Source organism: Furipterus horrens, unplaced genomic scaffold (genome assembly GCF_987537825.1).
Source record: "Furipterus horrens unplaced genomic scaffold, mFurHor1.1.pri manual_scaffold_2, whole genome shotgun sequence".
Taxonomy (NCBI): Eukaryota; Metazoa; Chordata; class Mammalia; order Chiroptera; family Furipteridae; genus Furipterus; species Furipterus horrens.
Window position 1 is genome coordinate 35,706,822 of NW_028327172.1, and position 20,870 is coordinate 35,727,691.

The following is a 20,870-nucleotide window of genomic DNA, read 5'->3' on the forward strand; positions in this document are numbered from 1 at the left end:
TGCCCACCCTGTATACAAAGCGGAGTTCTGGGACAACATTTACAATCTGACTGAAAAAGAAATGGCAATAAAGCCCCTTCCAAACCTGACCTGTGGCAGACATTCGTAATGGACTGTGGAACTCATGAAACTATTTGCCTGGATCAAATCATTCAGTTGAGCATCAAACCCTATTAACAGGTTCATTTTGCTCATTTATATCATATGAATAAGTTGTATACTAGAAACCTTGGGAGGCCCAGGAATTCTACATCTCAGAATATGCCAGGGACCCCATGATTCGAGAGCAGAAAGGGGTCCAGTCTCCTCTTACTCCTGGTGGGAAAGGTCTATGCCAGGACGAGCTCTAACCCAGTACCTTACGGGCAATTCTCTCGATGACAACTCTGGCTACTTGAGTGATGGACCCGCCTTCTGGATCGTAAAAAGGACTCTGAGGATGGTCCAGACTGGTCAGGGGCCGGATTTTCTCCTGGGGGATTGTGGGCTTGTTGGAAGACTGCAGTGGGAGGTAAAAACAGACACAGAGAGTGGGAAATAGAATTGGTTAAAAACCACAAAAGCAGTTTGATTGTAGTATGATCAGAACAAAAACCTCGATAGGAATTGAATACGTATAACTACTATTTATATTACGGAATTCTATTTGTGCCATGTGTTGTGCATGGAAATCTGTAGATCTATACTTTCAGATTCTCCACCTACGCAGTAAGTTTATGCCCAGGCAAAGAAGCCACGTTTCAGAGAGGTCACCCCAGCTAGGAGCCAGGTGGGCCTGAATCCAGAGCTCTTCCTACCAGACCAGACATTGGCGAACTTCTGTCTGCACAGGGTCAGGTGGTAAATATTTTAGGCTTTGTGGGCCAAACGGTGTCTGTTGCGAGGACTCAACTCAGCTGTTACAGTGAGAAAGCAGCGCCAGACAACACGTCATCGAGTATGTGAGTCTGGGTACAAAAGTTTTATTTACAAATTAGGTGGTAGGCCAGATTTGTCCCACAGACCATAGTGACCGTCGTCTGTTCTAGGTTGTTCTACCACTGGTTTTCTAATGCCTCTAGATTTAGATGTTGGTGGGGTATTGACCATAATTGAGAACTACTGGCATTCAGGAGAGATTCCAAACTCCTCAGCCCAGCTATCCAGGAACCTTTGGAATGTGGCCCAGCCCCCCTTCTCCCTCTGCCCCTCCCCCTTTCCTCCATGCATTTGTCTTTTGCCTGTGGTTCCTTTGCAGACCCATGAACTGCTCACTAGCAGCTCCCATCTCCCACCCTCCTGGCCACCTGTGCTCCACTGTGTGATGAGGAGTGCTTGCTCGCCTCTCCTACGGCACTGTGAGCTCATCTAACACACAGCCTGGGCCACATTCGCCTCTGTGTCTGGGACCCCCAGGACAGGGCTGGCCAAGGTTTGTCACTCACCACTGCAGGGACACACCTACCTCATAGGTCACCCCGCTGTCAGTGCCGGCGTCCCAAGGAATCAGGTCTTGCACCACCTTCTGTACCCAGCCACATTCCTTGGTGCACAGGTCCTCCGCAGACAGGCCCACGTTCCAGTCGGGGCTTGGGCCCATCATGGTCAGGAAGGACATTAAGTGGCGTGTCCTGTCCACGGAAAATTCAGCCGAGGGTGCTGCTCTCCTGGAAACCAAACACAGAGATCATTACATTAGGGACCTCAGGGTGCCCACTCGGAGGGACATCTGGCCAGATCATGGGTGAAGGATGAAAGGCACAGAAGGAAGGTGGGTTCTTTCTTGGCTTCCCGTGGCCTGTGGCCATGAGTGGTTTACATCCTTCTCTCCCCTGAGTTTGTCCACTGGCCACACATAGAGAGAACCATATGCTACCGTTCTATCCACTTGTAACGTGTACACAGCCCTTACTGTTGTTTTGTATTTTCCTATTTATTTGTTTAGCTGTTTATTGACTGTCACCTGTCACAAGAGAAGAAGCTCTGAAAAAGCAGGCTTTTGTCTGCCTTAGTGTGGCTTTATTTCCAGTTCCTATAACGGTGCCTGGCACAGAGTAGATGCTCCGTAAATGTTTCTGAATGAATGAATGAATGAATGAATACTTTGTTCTATATGTGAGCCTGGCTGTGTTGGATGTGAGATGAACTTGACAAGTAAAAACTGGCTAACAATGCCCCAAAGCCCTTACACGTTCTCATCGAACCCTCAGAACAGGGTAACTGACGCTGATTTACGGATGTGGAAACTAAGGCTCAGAAGGGTGATGTAACTTGTCCAAAGTCACAAAGGGAAGTAAGTGGTAGAATGGAGACTACAACCCAAAAGTCCATATTCGTTCAAGGTCAGTATTCTTTTCATCATCAATTTCTAAATCCCCCACCCTGCCCCTCGATCACTGTACTGAGATCCACGTTGTGCCCTCAGAGGGTGTGTCTTCCCCACCTGCTGCCTCTGTAACAGGCTGCTTCATAGCAAGGCCCTGCCCTGGCACCCGGCTCACAGCCACTGCCTCCAGTCAGCGAGCGGGTCCCGGCTACAGAGGGACCTTTGACTGACAACCCCTGAGCTATAAGAGGTCATTCTTCAACCTGCTTCCTCATGTCGCTAAGAAGAGGTCTTAGGAGTGGCCAGGGCTGCCTGAGATCAACGGTGGCCCACTGAGGGGCTTGGGTGGAGGCTTAGCATCAGTCAGCACTCTCTTGGTAGCAGGCCTGTTATTTTATTTCCCTTTCCCTGTGGGGTTAGAATTATTATATAGTTTTGTAGAGAAGAAAGGAAAATGTATAGAGGTTCCCAAACTTAGAGGTAACTGGGGCCAAGGTTTGAAGGCAGAGCTGCCTGACTCTACATCCCCAGGCTGCTCATCGTGGGGAATCTTTGGCTGGGGACCAACTCGTCTGTTCATTCCAGCTGGCAGCTAGTCCATCTCAGCTGTTGAGGAGTCCCTGTGTCCCTCTGCTGGGATCAGCTGTGTCTGGCTGCCTTCACCTGTCCCCAGAAAACATTGACTCTAGACCTGGTGGAACTGGCTCGCTCTGGCTCTGGAGGCCAGATGGGACCAAACAATGAGCACAGAGAGGGAAGCCTGTAAGTCCTTGGAGAAATTACCAAACCTTTCTGTGCCTCAGTGTCCAAATCTGTAAAATGGGGATCCTCATATGGGATATTATGAGTGTTCAGGGAGACAATGTGCACACAGTACTTAGTCCATGCCTGACACCTGAGCTTTTATCACCATGCCCGTTATCCTTTCCTCATGAGTGCATTTTCCGGCACGAGGTTAGTGGTGTTAGCAGCTTCTTTAAAACACTTGGTTTCTAGAATACTTGCAGTCTGCTGTGCTGTGGCATTGCTCACCTAGGGACTAGGTGACAGTCCGGGGCCTGTCTTCCATTAAGTGCCAGGCAGAACACTGGCATCTGGGTAGGGCTGCTTTACACCCTGCCCTCCTTGGCTCCTGGCCCCTGAAAGTCCAGCAGTGCCTTAGAGTGGGCTTCCTCTTCCATTGCCATTGAGACCAGCCTTCCCACCTATTACCTTCCAATCTCCTCGGGCATGTGGCTTTGGGTCAGGTTAGTGGTTCATATCCTGTACCCACTACCAAGACTATTCACCATGACAACCCAAGGGGAAGAAAACAGCTCTACTGAGGAATCCAGAGCTGGAGAAACCAAACCAACCTCCGTACAACACCCCCTGGATTCACTGCTCAGCTGATGGATGTAAACATCTGAGAACATTGTGTTTTATAAGGACTTATGCAAATCATTCTCTGCAAGTGCATTTTGGCCAAATCTGTAATCAGAGGGAGGTATCCTACAGTCCTTGGTACATATTTCAAGAGGTAGAAAACTTGTTGGGATCAATCCCTGCACAAAATGCTACAATTGCTTAGGACCCCTGGTGGACCTTCCCAGACACGTTGAATCCAGTCTTTCCATGGGGTGTCTTGTTTAATTTCCACCTTCCCTGCTGGGTTCCTATAGAGCAGGGACCATTTGTGTCTTGTTCACAGCTATATCCCAGTGTCTGGCGTAGAACTTGGCGTGCAGTGGATTCTCGTCAAATATTTGTTGAAATAAATGAATTAATCTAAGAAACAAATATGGAGCTGTTGTACTTCCTTTGACCTTCAAATTTAATTTAAAATCACCTCAAGGTAGTTATTACTTCTATAATAAAAATGCTATTTAAAATAATGAAATGGTTAAGACTATATATGACTTTTCTTTAGGAAGTGTTAAATGTGATTGGAGTTCTTTAATTTGCGCAGACCATAATAGAAACTCTCATTCATGCTTTCTTATATGCCACATTTCTCCATATATGGTATTCTGTTAATTTGGTTTTATTTTTCTATGTGGGAGTTAAATTTTAATCAGTTTTCTGGCAAAGACAGTTGATCTGGCCATACCATATAACTGAATATATTATAAAGCATAATAATTAAAATGATGTAATATTCAGGATAAGAAATAAGTATAAATTAGTGGCACAGACTAGAGATCCCACCAGCTTTAGAGAAAGATTTACTCAATTTAGGAGGGAAGAAAAGATTGTGCAGTAAGTGGGGTTGGGCTAACTTAATTGCAATAAAAAATCCCCCAAAACAACAAACACGAGATTCACATCTAATATCATACACACACACACACACACACACAAATCCAGTGTTAAATAGAAAACAACCAGATAATTGAAAAAGTTAAGTTTTTCGATCTGTTAGAGAAATGCTAATTTTCTCAACTTTTCAACAATAAAAACAATCACAAGGTAGCTAATTGAATTAGAGATTAACTAAAAACATCTGTATAATGAAAACAGCTGTATTGAATTAGAAAGAAAAAAATAACATGTTGGCAAAAGGTCTTCTAATGTGACTGACAAGTGTTAATATCTATTGCATGTACAGTTAATCCAAATCTGTAAGAAAAATATCACAATCTCAATAGATTAACATTTCTAAACAAAAACTCCAAAAACACAGCAAAATAAAAGAGGCAATAAAGAATTTTTATGATCCTTTTAGAGGCTTATTACCCCTTCTAAATTACAGACCCACACCAGTGAGACTCAAGTCACTGGTGACTCAGACCACTCATTTGCTGAGTTCCGTCCCTCATCGTGTGTTTCAAATAATCCCCAATAGTTTTTGATGTTGCAGAAATTCAATAAGACCACTAGAGGGCGATAGAACCATGCACTAGGCATGGGCAGAGGAAGGTTTGAGTGAGGTTTCCTGACTTAGAAAGCTATAACCTGGAGGCATCTAGAGCTCTGGGTCCAACTGGCTGATTAGATCAAGTAGTCCAGTCTTCCTTTACAATCTAGAGAACATCAGTGGACCTGGGCAAGTGCTGCTGGAGGCAGGGAGGGCCCTGTGCCTTCAGCCCTGATTTGAGAGAAAGGTGCCATGGCTTGGGTGATTATGGGGCACAGACCCTCCGGAGGTGGGGTTTCTGGGGAGGGTTTCCATGTGTCCAGTTCACCGGCCCCTCATTTGTCTTGAAAACTCATACCGTTGTCTAATCAAATGTTAATTAAACAGAGTGGTTGGGAATAATTAAGGAGACTACAGTCCTTTACAGGACTCATTATAAGAAAGGGGATATAAATTCTTTAAAAAAACACACTCTATTATTTTATGTTTTTAAAGAACTAAAAATTGTTTTTAAAAGTTCCAGTAATTCCTAGCATCCAGACTAAACCAGAGGAACTAGGTGGTGGAAATTCTGAATTGATTTGCAGGAAACCTGGGCATTTTTTGCTCAGGCGCCAAAGGAACTAGTGACGGATGTAGGTTTTGTTGAGAATTTGTCTTTCCTGTCTCTACCTGTGCTCTGGGCTGTTGGAGGCACAGCTTGATTTATTGAGCTAAACAAGTCAGCAGCTAATTTGTTCATTCAAGGCTGTCCTTTGAGAAGTGGTCTAGTGGATAAAAATGAAGATCATTGGAAAACAAGTCAGTTTCCACGGGCAGGACCTCGCAAAGTAGGTCACCCTGGCTTTCCACTGGCCCGAGAGAGGCTGGAATCCCATTAACCTCAATCGAGCAGGCTCAGTGATCAGGGGCAGGGCTGTGTCTGCAAAACAAAACTTGGCTGCTTGGAGGCTTCCTAATTTGAATTCCTAATGAGATTTGGAAGGGGAAAGGGGAAAACAGGGTATGGGAATACCAAAAGAAAATAACATTCCCTTAATAAGCTGGTAGCACTGTGTGGAGTGGGTTTAGGTGTGTGGGAGGTCTGAGTGTTTGCCATCAATTAATTTTGTTCCACTGGGGTCTTAGGATGTCTAAGGGATGAGTGAAGGGGGGGAAGATATCCCTCAATATCTTATTTTCAGTTTTTCAGAAAGCCAATCCCATCTTAAAAACCAAGAAAAAAAGTTCATTGATTCTTTCATCCTCTTGGAGCTACTGCTCAGTCTCTTCTTTCACAGCAAACTTCACAGAAGAGTTGTCTGGACTCACTGACTCCATAACCTAATTTTCTGTTCACATTTCACCCTGCTCCAGGCTGTTTACCTCTCCCTGCATCACTCAGAAGAAAGGAGTGTCAATAAGGTCACTGATGGGTCTTCATGCTGGTAAATCCAGTGGGTATTTTGCAGCTCTAATTGTATTTGATTTCTCAGCTGCACCGGACACAGACTGACCACTGTCTCCTTGAATGAATTCTTTACTGGCTTTTCTGATAGCAAGCTTCCTTCCCAATTTTCTTGCTGTTCCTTTTCTGTTTCCTTTGCAGGCAAGTCCTCCTCAGTATTAAATGCTGGTGCCCTTCTGGATTCAGTCTGAAGCCCTTGACTTATTCTCAAGCTCTCTCTCATCCATAACCTTGTCCTTATCTCCATTCCTTGTTGACTCTTAGTGCAGAATTCTCCCCCATGAGCTTCAGAGCTTTTAGGTAACTGTTTACATCACACCTTCAACTGGAGATCTTGAAGGCAATTCCAATGTATCCCATCAAAGAAATGAACCCATGATCTTTCCCATTGAACTTCACCTGATCTTCCATATCTTCTGAGAGGACCCACTGATTCGTTAATTATGCACCTTGACCTCTCTGCCTTTCTCCTCCTCCTTATCCAACGCACCCCCACAGGCTGTCAGTTTTTACTCCTCTGTACCTCTCAGGTCCCTGCACCTCTCCATCTCCACTACCCCCTTCCTAGCCAAAGTCACTATTAATTCCCCCTGGACCTCTGCCATCATCTCCTCACTGGTCTCGCCGCATCTACTCTTATCCTTCTCAAATTGGAGCCAGGGTGTTGCTGTTGTTTTCATCTAACTCTGATCATGTTGTCATCCTGCTTAAAACCCTTCAATGATTTCCCATTACTCTTAATGTAAAAATCAAAATCCCGAATGTCGCGTGGGTTGGCCCCACACCAGGCTCAGCTCTGACTTCTGGATGCAGTTATACCATAACCTGTTAGTACTTTATGCTCTGCGCCCTCTCAGGACTGTGGCACTTAATGGTCTCTCTAGACTTTCTAGAATGTTCTCCCCTTGCTTTGCTTCTTTACCTAGTTAACACCTATTGATTCTTTAACTTTTAGCTCAATTCCCATTTCCTCAAGGAAGATTTCTCTGACTCCCAGGCTGGGTTGGGGTCCCAACCACACACTCCCATGGCGGCTTATGTCTTTATTGCATAGACACATCACATTTGTCTTCATTTGGTTCCTGTCTCTCCCCCATTAAACTGCAAGCTCCATGAGATCCACTCTGCTCACCACCGTGTTCCCAGGGGCCTTTCCCAGCACTTTCCTGGGGAGACCCCCCCGACACATGTTTGTGGAGGAAATGAAATGTTTCGGTCATACCTGATAGAACCCAGGGTAAGTGAAAGTTAAGAATCTGTTTTTGCAACAAGTGCTGGTGAGGATGTGGAGAAACGGGAACCCCACTGCACTGCTGGTGGGAATGCAGACTGGTGCAGCCACTATGGAAAACAGTATGGAATTACCTCAAAAAACTAAAAATGAAACTGCCTTTTGAACTAGCGATTCCACTGCTAGGATTATACCCGGAAAATCCTAAAGCCCTAATTCAAAAGAATTTATGCACCCCTATGTTCATAGCAGCACTGTTTACAATAGCCAAGTGCTGGAAACAGCCTAAGTGCCCACCTGTAGATGAGTGGGTCAAAAGATTGTAGTACATTTACACAATGGAATACTATGCAGCAGAGAGAAAGAAGGAACTCCTGCCATTTGTGACAACATGGATGGAACTAGAGAGAATTATGCTTAGTGAAATAAGCCAGGCAAAGAAAGAAAAATACCATATGATATCACCTAATACAGGAAACTAAAGAACAACATAAACAAACTAAATAGGACAAGGAGCAGAATAGCAGTCAATAGGGGGGAGGGGGAGGGAAAGAAGGGGGATAAGTAAGGGAAAAGTTTAGTCAAGGAATGTGTATAAATGACTCATGGACATGGACAACGGGGAGGGATATGATTACGGGAGAAGGGATGGGCTGGGTAGGGGAAAGCAATGGGGGAAAAATGGGACAACTGTAATTGAAAAACAACAACAAAAAAAATCTGTTTTTGTTTGTTTGTTTGTTTTCCCTGTGGAAGCCAGATTATTTGATGTGGTCACACTGCTAATTTCATGCTGAGCAGAAGTCCGACTGGCAGCTATGTGTTTTGATTGATTAAAAAGTGGATAATGAATGGTTACTTAATTGGAAGGACCGTGTTGTAGTGAGGAGCGAGCATAAGCACTGAAGTCAGCTGGGTGCTGTTTGAATTCTAGTCACTGCCCCAATAGAGCTGGGTGCTGAGGCTGCACCTGTCAGGCAACCTCTGAGCCTCGGTCCCATCATCTCCAACGTGAGGATTATAGTCCCTGTGGCATGTGTCGTGGGGTTAGTGTGAGCATTAAGTGGGATAAGGAACATAAGTGCCTAGTAGGGTATCTGACAACTAGTAGGTGCTCCAGGTAAAAGGATTTCTCTCTGCTTTCTTCCTTTCCTCCTTCCCTTCCTCCCTCCCTCCTTCCTGAAGCACCTTGCTTTATAGTTTACATCTTTCTAAACCCAGACTCCTTAAGGGAAAATGGTATAGGTTTCCTTGGTGGTGTAGAAACTGACACCCACAAACTCTGTGGCCCAGATGTCTCCCACCCCCACCTGGTCTGGAGCCCCTGCCTGTTTAGGGAACCGAAAGGGAGGAACTCTTCACATACAGGTTCTGGAAACCTGGGAGCTGGGAGAAGCTGGGGAAAGAGCCTGAGCAAACAGCAGTAGGCTATTAGTATTAAGCTTTTGGGGAGTCAAAAGTTATACATGGATTTTTAGCAAGGGGTTGGCACCCCAAGTACCTGTGCTATTTAAGGGCTCACTTACTCTGTTCTCAGCTTCCTGAGAGGAGATCCAGAGCAGGGCTCAGAGATCGCAGCAAGCTAGAAAAAGCCTCCGTACCGCCAGCCGGGCTGCCCTTGGTCAGCTGTCCCCATCCTCTCCTGCTCTTTTTGGGCCCCCACTCAGGGCCTCAGTCCCAGCACACCTGGGCCACTCCAGGGCAGGAGCATCCTTCCAGACTCAGCCCCATAGTGCCTCCTGCACAAGACGTCCTGACATTGTCCCACCCCTAGGCTGGGTTGTGCTCCTTCCCTGGCCTCCCACATCCACTCATATCCTCATCATAACACTTCTCCTTCTGGAGCAAACAGGGCTACCACGGTGACATTATAGTGTATATATTTGATATATGTGGTGCCACTTGGACTTGCGCAGAGCAGACCTGGAGTGGTAGAAGTCTGTCTGTTGCCTGTCCCCTTGTTGGCTGGGCATTCCAAAGGGTGGGGACTGGGTATAGAACTGGCACAGAGTAGGGGATGAGCCATTAATTTTCTGAATGGTTAAACAGGTATTCACAGGGACCTGGCAACAGCTTCCCTGCCACCAGCGGGTCGTGTGCGAGTGCTTCTCCCTCGGCTCCTCCTGCCCCATCCTGTGGAGTCCTTTTCGTACTTCCCTTCCTGCCATTTTGAGTTTGCCTTCTCTCCCACTGAGGAGGATCTCATACATTCCCCACGTGGTTGCCACCTTCATCAATGCTATCGTTAGTGGGTGCAGATGGCTCCACAGAGGGGCTGGCCAGGCCATTCTTCATAAGCCATTTTTTGGGTGGTTGACTGTGATCTTTGCTCCAGGCTTTGCATCCATAAAGGAGAAATAAAATCAAGGTTTGCTCAAGGAACCGCATGGGATTGAGGGTGGCCACAGTGAGGCAGGTGCAGAGCAGGGAGCGGCACGACGTGAGCCTGAGAAATAGGAGGACGTGAGCCTGAGAAGTAGGAGGCAGGGGCTGAAGCATGTTATCCTCACTGTGCACTCACTGTGCCCTCACAGGGGAACTGAGGAGCGCAGACGGGATCCTGGAGATGAAGGGAGGTCACGGAGGGATTCTAGGGCAGGGAATCAGATTCAGATTCTTAGAAGATCACTCTGATAATGGATGAAGGGTCAGATGGGGGAGACCCTAGGAGAGGGAAGAACTGAAGTCATCTAGGTGAGAAAAGATGATGGCTTGAACTAATGACAGGAGAATGGCCAGGTGAGGAGTAATTTGTGAGATACTAAGAAGGCAGAACCAACAGGACTTAGTGATGGGTTCCATTTTGGATATGATGAGTTCAAGGTCCATGTGGGCCAGCCACAGAGGTGCCCAAGAAATTGATGGCTGGATTTATCTATCACCTACCTACATATCTACCTGGGGAAGTGGTCGTTTTGGGAGCCATCAGCATACCCCTATTTACCAAAATGTATGGTAGGATGAAATCTCCAAGAGATAGAGGAGACAGAAAAGACAGAGACTGAGAATGGAACCTGAGGGAAACCTGGCTTTCCATGAGGCACATTTGCTTAGAGTGAGTGCACCTGTGTGCCTGGAGAGCAAATGTATTTCAGCTTGTTGTAGCCGAGAGCATGAGTGAATACACACTGGTTAATCCTTGTTCTGATTTGGATTCTCTGCAGAGTTAGAGCCATCGGGGTAAAGACATCAAGATTGCATTGCTGAGAAGATAGGGGCACCTGTGATACTCCCCACGTGGGCAGTGCACCTGACCTGTTTGTCCATCTAAGGTATTGCTGACTTTAGTGAGCTAACTGGCATGCAGTAGCCATAACGTGAGTGGCTCCAAGTTCAAGGCTAGGACAGGGTCAGGGAAGAGCCAGGGTCTGTTTGTTACTTACACGTTGAGAGGCTGCCAGGCTGGCCATTGAGCTTTGGCTTTGATTACGGTGAGGACCTCATCGCTCTGTAAAAAAGGACCACAGATATTTAGTGAGGAGACCTGGGCTCAGGGGAACAAGAGGGTTTTAACATGGTCACACTGTTTACCCCCACTCACTTACCTGCTCTTGAGGCTTTAACTGCTCAGGTGTGGGAGCCATCTGGCCCCAGGGTTGGGAAGCCCTGGAGCCTCGGCAATCCCAGGAGGTGGGGCCCAGTGTGCCTCGTGCATGCTGGATTCCAGTGAGTCCCCTGAGCCCCACCTTTGATTTCAGCTCAGCCCATCCTTTCCTCACTGGAGCCAGGCTCTGACCTGGACTCTGCCTTGGATGGCCATGCTTCCGTATGTGTCTAACCTGGAGGGAAGATTGTGTGCTCTGGGTCCAGACCCTGCCTGGGGCCTGCTCTAGGCCACACTGCAGCAGGAGCCAACAATTGGCCCCAATGATTGTCACTCCTAAGGCCTCTTCTGCTGTTGAGACTCACGGACCAGATCAGACTCCTTCAGACGAGAAGGCCAGGACAAAGCTGGGGGCCCACACCCCATGCCACTCATGTCATTATGCTCTGTTTTGCTTTGCACAGTGTGTAGACCACCCTGATGGTGTGGGGATCTAAAATAATTTTTTGAGGAAGAAGCCGACAGTTAACTATTTGAGGGAAAGCATTAAGCTATCATTATGGGGGAAAAATCAGAACTTTACTGCTCTTGCTCAATATGAAGTTTGTTCGGGTTCTTATTTTCCATTGCACACTGGAGTGAGGGGGTATCCTACTCTGTCTCACCTTCTGCTGGCCTGGGCTCTACAGTGCTCAGACATCACTGTCCATTATGCACAGAAAAGCCCAGAGTGTCTCCAGCTGGGGAAGGAAGAGCTCTGCTGCTGACTAAACAGGTCCCTGAGTTCCAGGAGGCCAGAGACGTGCTTGGATGGCTCACAGCCCTGCCCCAGTTCTTAGAGCTGTGTGCCTGGCTGTGGGTGCCTAGAACATAGTATTTGGAATGAATTGGTGGATTTCTCCTTAGTTGGGTACCTTGTCTGGAAAATCCCACAGCCCCGAGGAAACTGAAAGGAAGGAGGTTAGAAGTGTCTCCAGGATCAGGCCCAAACATTATGAAAGACCTGCCGGTTTGGAGCACCTCACTGGTGGGAGGCAGGCCTTTGAGAGGAAGGTGATCAGCTGGATCCAGCTTGGCCTGGGTGTTACAGACGGTCCTGGTGGGGTGAAGGGCAGAAGTGCAGCCCACAGGGACAAGCGCCAGAATTCCCCCCTCTCCCCACTGGAAACTTGCAGCTTCTTTCTGAGCTCAGGCTTCCCTCTCTTAAAAATTAAAAAAAAAATTATTATTTTTTTGTTTGAGAAGGGGAGAGAGGAAGCGGGGGAGAGATTTGTTTTTCTATCCACGCATGTATTCATTGGTTGATTCCGTCATGTGCCCTGACTGGGGGTTGAACCCACAACCCTGTTGCATCGGAACAATGATCTAACCAACTGAATCACCTGGCCAGGGCTCAGGCTTCCCTCTTTTAATCAAAGGAAAGAATCTCTGGATGCATAAGCATCTCACATTCACGTATCTTCAGGGAGAGCATTTCTAAGTCCTAACTGAGAGGTTTACACTTCTCATGAGAGACATTTTTGTTTGCTGAGAGTGTCTCCCTGATTCATTCCTAATAAATACCTGGCGAATAACTGAAAGAAGCTGTTTATTATGGAGTCACATGTGAAACCTGACCTATTTCCCAAAAGCCAGCGCTGGGTCTCCCATGGCCAGGGTTGCCTATAGTCATCTCATACATTCCATGTGCCATGATGAACCCTTCATCTGACCCCAGAACCTGCTCCTTCTCCCATGGCCCCAGGTAGGTAAAGGCACATCCACCTGCTGCCTGAACTAGATGCCAGATGTCACCAGCTTTCCTCCATCTCCCACCCCTTCACAGCTATCAGGCCCCGACACCCACTGTGTTCACAGCCTTAACCCCTCTTGAATCATCCCATAGTCTCCTCACGGTCTCTTAGTCTTCTGCACCCTCTTGCTTCAACCTCCCCGACCCTCCACGTTGTTGCAAATCTGACTTATCCATTCCTTGCCTAAACGCTTCAGCAGCTCCCCACAGCTTCCATGACCATTTAAAAATTCCTAGTAGACTTTTTTTGATTCTTAATTCCAGGATAATCCATGTTTATGGTAGACAAATTTAGCATCACAGAAGCACACAGTGTAAATGTTGAGCACTTCACACTTCAGCACGCACCCTGCCTTCTGCCTCCATCTCCAAAATGTCGCCGTTTGGTGTGTATCGTTCCAGGCCTTGGACTCTGCGTATGCAACTCTGTGTGCGCGCCTATGTTAGACACAGCTCCTCACACTGTGTATCTTATTCTGCATCCTGATTTTTACATTTTTTCTTATTATTACATTATGGGAAACTTTCCATGCCCATAGGTCCAGCATCATAGCTCTCTTTTTGTTGATTTTTAAAGTACCCAAGGTCTGAAAGTTGTGGTAAGCCTGGTCAAGACTAACGAAAAAGAAATCCAAGAAATGAGATCCTGCCTGATGATGATCATTCTGCCCTAGAAGACGTGCTGTACTGAAAGGAAAAAAAATCAACATGGGTGGAGCTATGGAGGCCACTGTGTTAGCAGGCCCTACAGATTCACCTTGCACTGCCATTAAATCTTGTTTTTTTTTTTAAAAAAATAATTTATTTGTTTATTTATTTTTAGAGAGAGGAGAAAGAGAGGAAGGGAAACATCACTATGTGGTTGCCTCTCATTTGCGCCCCCAACTGGGGACCCGATGTGCAACCTAGTCATGTGCCCTGACTGGGAATTGAACCAGCGACACTTGGCTCGCAGGCCAACGCTCAATCCACCAAGCCACAGCAGCTGGGTGAATCTTGGTTTCTGAGTCCCAACTAACAACATATTGATTTTGTTTTTGCAGAATAACTCAATAAAAATGTTTGGACCCTTCATTAATGTTTATTTATGGTGATGAAATTCTGTCTGTAGCTTTCAGAGCTACAGAGGCTCCCAGGATGGTGGGTCCACACGTGTGGGCATTAGAACAGCTTGCTGCTATAATTTGTTTCATCTAGTGGTTCCACACCATCTGCAGGATCAACTGCTTATTGCTCCTCGTTCCTGATCATTCATGTTATCCAATGAAATGAGAAAGCGGGAGCCTTCTGCAAAGTTTATTTTTAAAGCTGGATATTTTTGTTACCGCATCAAACTTTTCTGGTAGAACCTGAGTCCTAGAGGATTGGAGACTGTCTGGATTGTTCATGGCCATATCCAAATGCTATGGATGGACAATCAGTAAATTTCTGAAAAAATGAAGCCATATCATTCTTTTTGATATATGAGTATGTGTAGGATTCCATAGTATGGATGTTCTCTAATTTTTTTTAACCAGTGTTATCGGTGGATATTTAATTGTTGTCATAAATGATGCTATGATGAGCATGTGTGTATATACTGCTTTGTTTATAAACCCAAGGGTTCTGGTGTCATAGGTTCCCAGGAATGATTAAAAGATATAGCAGATTTAAATTTTCAGCAGGGCCTGCCAAGTGTTCCTTCAAATGTCTGCACCAATTTATACTCCAGCAAGAATGTATATGTGCCTGCCCATGTCTTTACAACTTTGGCCACACTGGGTACTATCATTCTCTTTAGTGTTTACTGATCCGGCAGGCAGGAATGTAGTTTGGTTGAGAGTCCAAGCTCCGGAGTCATACCTGAGTTTAAGTCCTGGTTTCACCATTTACTAGTTCTACATCCTTTGGCAAGTGTCTTGGCTTCTCTTAGCTTTCTCATGTGTGAAATGGGGTTAAAAAGTATCTACTGCATTGAATTGTTAAGGGGAGTAAATGATATAAATCATGTAATGTGCTGATACACTGCTTATATCAGCATAAATATTAGCCACTATAGCCCTGACCAGGTGGCTTGGTTGGTTGGAGCATTGTCCCATAAACCAAAAGGTTGCTGGTTTGATTCCCAGTCAGGGCACATACCTAGGTTGTGGGTTTGATTCCTGGTTGGGGTGCATACAGGAGGCAACAAATTGGTGTTTCTCTCTCACATCAATGTTTCTCTCCCTCTCCCTCTCTCTAAAAAACAAAATGAAACAAACAAACAAACAAAAACCCTCAGGCAAGGATTTAAAAGAATATATATTAGCTACTATTCTTATTCTTACTTTCTTATTCTTACTATTCTTATTACTTACATTCAGGCCAAGCTGACATTAGAGTCAATTTGCACTGCTTGGGTACAGAAAGTGGAGCACACAGTTGCATCTACGAACTAACAAAGCCTCAGGAGAACCGAGAAACCCAGGGAGCAAGTGATGGGAGGTTTACGGAACTTGGTAAACCCTGGATGGGGCCACTGGAACATGAGGCATTTTACATTTTGAAGAATGGCGGCCTTCCATTCAGACTTAATGAAAAGCCATTTTAATAAGTCTCTGAGGCACAGAAAGGATCTTTCAACAATCCTTAGAGCCCTTATACATCTCCCATAGGACCCTTTTCAAACAAAGCATTTCAGAACATTCATAGTTCGTGCCTCATTTGGGTGACATTAGCAATTTCCAGAGATATGCCAATTAAAATTAAAAAGCGCCAAAGAAACTACAGGTCACTCGTGTCCATCTTCACGGAGATGAGTTTTTTCATTTTGCTTTTGATAAACATACTGAGAAGATGTGACAGCTCTACTCAGACTTCATAGTTACATGTATTAAGTGGGAATCACACAGCCCCAAACTGGTCATGGGCTGAGATCAGACCCAGAGGAATGAGAGTTTGTGTGGAGTGATAACAGGCTGGGACTGGTTGGAGGCAGAAATTCCACCGATACCAGGAGATGCCGAGTCTGAGCAGAGTGGAAACCAAGAATGTGAGTCTGGGGGGTGGGGCGGGTAAGAACAGGGCCTCGTGTTTGAACCAATTTACCCTTCAATGATGCTCCCTTGCCCTCCGGAGCCACACCCAATGTGAGAGAGCTCTGGGCATTTCAGCCAGGCCTGGAGCAGAAGGCCCAAGTCTGTCTCCTCCTCCCTGCCTTACTCCTCACCTCCTCCTCTGTTCCTGCATTTTCCTGAATCTTGACCTTTTGCCTTCATCTTCTAGTCCTGAACCACACGTGCTGCTCATCCTAAGGCCCCTTTGCTCAGGGAGGCAGTGAGGCTAAGCACCGCCACCGTAGCATGTCCTGCCCCAGACAGCCCACCCAACCTGCCTCCTCACCCCAGGAAGAGAAATTGATGTAATCCATAATTAGACGGGGAAAGGAACTGCAACAGAGAGAAATGACAATAACAACAGTGATCTATTGGTTTTAATGTGTTAGGCAGCTTGCTAATTATTATACCTTCATCTAGTATCTTATTTAACCTTTACAACACATTTCATGGTAGGCATATACTTTTTAATTTTCAGAAACACATTTATTTGGCCAAATTAGTGACACAGTTAGTCAATAGCAGAGCGAGAGTTTAAACCTCAGTCTGACTCTGGAGACCATGCTCTTTTCCCTGTGAACCCAGGCAGAGGGGAGGGTAAACTGTGGTGCAGGGGTCCAGGCACTCATGAAAGGTCAGGCCCCAGCCCTGGACCATGTCTCTGCCACCCTTGAGGGCACGTTTGAGCCTACTCTGAGAGCCAAATATTGCAGCCACACTTGGAGGATTCTCAGTGTTCACAATATCCTTAACGTTAATGCTGTCCTGGTTTTGAAGAAGACAGGAGAGCACAAGGGTCCTTGAGTTGGGGAAAAATTGTCAGTTACTAAAGAGGAGGAAACCTAATGACACTAAATGCACACGCAGTGATAACAACACATGCACATGCAGCAATATCCACACATGTACACACAATGATACCCACACATACGCAGCAACACCCACACATGTACACACAATGATACCCACACATACACATGCAGCAATACCCACACATGCACATGCAGTGATACCCACGCATTCACATGCAGTGATACCCACGCATGCACACGCAGTGGCACCCACACATGTACTTGCAGTGATACCCACGCATGTACATGCAGTGATACCCATGCACACACACGAGGTGATACTCATCATGTACACACAGTGATATCCATGCATGCACATGCAGTGATACCCACACTTGCACATGCAGTGATACCCACACATGAACATGCAGTGATACCCAGGCACGCACACGAGGTGATACCCATGCATGCACACAGCTCTGCCCCATTGTGCATCGTTGTGCACTCATCAGCTTATTTCTTATCAAAGCCTTTGGGAAATGCTATGATGTCATTTTGCAGGTGACAGAGAAGTCAATGACTTGTTGGAGACCACCAGGGACCTGATTCCAATACAGATGTGTCTAACTTCAAAACCCATGCTCTTCTCGCCTTCCCTGGTGTTCTTCCTTTTCATCTCCCTCTCCTTCCTCCCCCACTTTGCTTGTTCTTGAGCAAGAGCACGGCTGCTCCTGGCTGACAGTTTTCTCTGAGGAGCCCTTGCTTTGAGGCTCAGGGTCACAGGTTTCCTCTGGGGGGGCAGCGCCCATCATTCTGCGATATGATCCTAATGAGCAGTGTTAGGCCCCACGCTTTGCTTCTGTCCTTTCCCAGAATCCCCACTTAGCACCCCTAAAATGTATCATTCTGATGGCTTCCACTTCCAAAGGGAAGTGAAAAGTCATTCCTCAGCGGGTGTCCTGGGGATGAGCAGCATGAAATGAGCCATTTTATGAGGTGATAATGGAGCTATAAGCATCTGTAAAATCAATTGTGCCCAGTGGTCCCTCCCACCATTTCAACAGGCTGTGGGTTTATGGGGTCATAAATCAAGATAGAGACCTCATAGTTCTTGGTGCTTTACAGTTTGCCCATGGTCTCATGGGGTCTCCACTGTCACCCTCTGAGGTAAGCAGGCAAGTGGTCCCATTTCTCAGATGAAGTAACTGAGACTCACCTCTCTCCCCTGAAGCTGCTCTGGTCAAGGTCACCAATGAGATCTCCACTGCCAAAGGTCAATGCCCAGCTCTCAGCTTCTGTGACCCTTCAGCAGCACTTGACACAGCCAGCCGGTCACTCTCTCTGCCTGGCTCTGGCACTTGCTGCCTCTGTGTTCACCTCATTGGCCATCCCTTCGCAGTCTCCTTTGCTGCCCCTTCTTCACCTTTTCCAAACATTGAAGTGCCCTGGGTTCAAACCTTTGGTCCTCTTCTCTGTTCTACCCACACTTCCTTGGAGACTTCATCTTGTCCCATGTACACTGGCGCCCACTAAAGTCAGTCTCCTGCCTCAGCCTTGCCTCTGAACTCCAGACTTGTGCATCAGTGGTCACACGTTTTCATGTGATGTCTGATTGGCATCTCAAACTCAACGTGTCTGAAATCAAACTCCTGATCTTCCCTCCCCAAACCTGGCCTCCCTCCTTCCCCTCCACGAAATGGCAACACCATTCTTCTCATCCTTGACACTTCTTTCTCTCGTAATCTACATCTGATCCACCAGCACATGCCGTTCAACTCCGCTTTCAAAATGTATTTATGAGCCAGCTCCTTTTTGTCACCTGCCTGTCCCCATATGGTCCAAGCCACCCTCATCACTCACCTGGATTATTGCATTTGCTACCCAGCTGATCTCTGACTCCATCCTCACCTTTCTGCAGGCTCCACAGTAGCCATTTCCTCTGGTCAAAATCTTCCAATGGCTTCACATCTCACAGCACGTGGGGACCTTGCCGTGGCCCTTCACGATCTTCCCTGTCCCCCTGTCACCTCACTAACCTTCTCTTATGACTCTTCCCTTTGCTCTCTTGCTTTCAGCCATGCTGGTCGTGTCACTTTTCCTTCAACGTGCCAGCACACTAAGCACTTGCTGTGCCCTGTGCCAGGAATGTGTCCCCAGATGTCAGAACACCCATTCCTTTGCCTCCTCCAGGGTTTGCTAGATGTCCCCTTCTCAGTGAAGCCTTTGCTGACCATGCTATTCAAAATAGCACTTCCCTGTCCTTCCCTCCACCCAGCACAGCCCCATCACTTCACATGCTGCTCTTTTCTTCTATAACATCTGTCACTGTCCTGTATACTGTGCATTTTGCTTATTTACTTTTTGTCATCTATCTCCCCTGCTGAACAAAGGCTCCATGAAGACAGGGGTCTGTCTTGTTCACCACAGTACTATCAGCATTGAGAACTGCGTTTGGAACATGCTCAGTCAATGTGTGTTGAATGAATGAGAGGCTGCGGTGAGGAAGGGGCCGGTGTTCTCTGAGCCCCAATCCAACCAGCATCCATAGGCCTAGCGTGGAGCCGGAGCTGTGTGAAGTGACAGGAGGAGGCCGGGGTGTTGAGCTGGCAGACACTGGAAGAGCAGGAGGAGAGCGCCAGCCAGAAAACTCTGCTGGGACTGTCTGGGAGTAGAGGAGGGGAAAGGGACAGGACCCAGGGGTCACTTTAGGAACCATGGTCAGCACTCACAAGTTCTGAGTCTGCCTCCGGAAACCTGGGTCTGCGGTTGGGAAGTGCACCCCACAGGCTTTGTCCCCTGGGAAGCAGCTGCCATCGCAAGCTGCTGTCTGATCAGCTATTTCAAAGCCAGAGAAGGTATCTGAAGCCCACTCACGAGTCCACAAGAAGATAATGTGGTTGCACAGAAGCATTTCACATTCAATTTCTTTCTACTTCTTTTCAATCACAGCCTGTAATTCTGATGGGAAAATTGCATAATGCTTGTAGATAACAATTTTCCCATGAGACAGTATTATGAAAGCGTCTTGGCATTTCTGAAGCGGGAGAGAAGGGGCTCAATCCAAGCCGCCTGGGCCTGCCCCGCTGCCCTCCACCCACATCTGCCTGTCTCCCGCAGGTGGAGCGCTCTGAGGACAGGCATCACTCTGTGACCGGAGGGGGAGGGCCATCCTCCCTGTGATCAGCCTCAGGCATTGATTTAGCTCATCCTATGGTGACCAAACTGCCAATCCTGGGTTTAACCTCATTTGCTGGATTTTTAACGTGTCCTTCATGTTTACAAAAGCCTACCTCTCCACTAAAAGTTTAAGCAGGGAGCTGAACAGGTCATTGGGGCATGTCAGTCTCTCCCATCCAGCCAGCCCCTGACCTGATCTTCTCAGGACCTTCTCTGCACTCCCCCTGACCCCCTGCCCCCCCATCTGCAGCAATTAGAAAAACATTAGTGGCAGGGCCAGAGCAGAGAAGTAAGAATGGGGCCAGGCCAGGCAAGATTCTGACATCACACAGGAGAGCATGCCAAGCAGGGGCTGTCTGCTTTCAAACAGGCCGGAGCTGCCAAGAAGCCCAGCTGGAGCCTGCAGAGAGAGGATGAGCCAGACCACGTCTGGCTGAAGGGGCCTATAAGGCAACTGCAAGGGCAGCACCCCAACCCTGCTCATTTCCAGTGGTCTTAAAGACACAGCATTTGACAACCCTCAGTCCCTCTCCCTGTCTCCCCCTCCCCACCTTCCTCTGAGGACAGATCCCTCCCAGCCTGGAAGCCAGTGTTAGAGCAGGGGCTGGACTATGTCCTCCGTGTCCCCAGCACCGACCTGGCTTAGGGGAGGTATGCAGGGAATGGTTAAGGG

General features: G+C 47.1%; 1 protein-coding gene across 1 annotated transcript in view; it reads right to left on the reverse strand.

Annotated features, from left to right (window-relative positions):
* The window catches only part of SPON1 (spondin 1), a 258,983-nt gene that overhangs the window by 12,391 nt on the left and 225,722 nt on the right, over positions 1-20,870 (reverse strand). The window contains exons 7-9 of the mRNA XM_090263785.1: positions 11,203-11,267; positions 1,445-1,646; positions 359-499 (exon numbers count right to left, since the gene is read on the reverse strand). Coding sequence (XP_090119911.1) covers positions 359-499; positions 1,445-1,646; positions 11,203-11,267 — 408 coding nt within the window. The remainder of the gene's footprint in view (positions 1-358; positions 500-1,444; positions 1,647-11,202; positions 11,268-20,870) is intronic.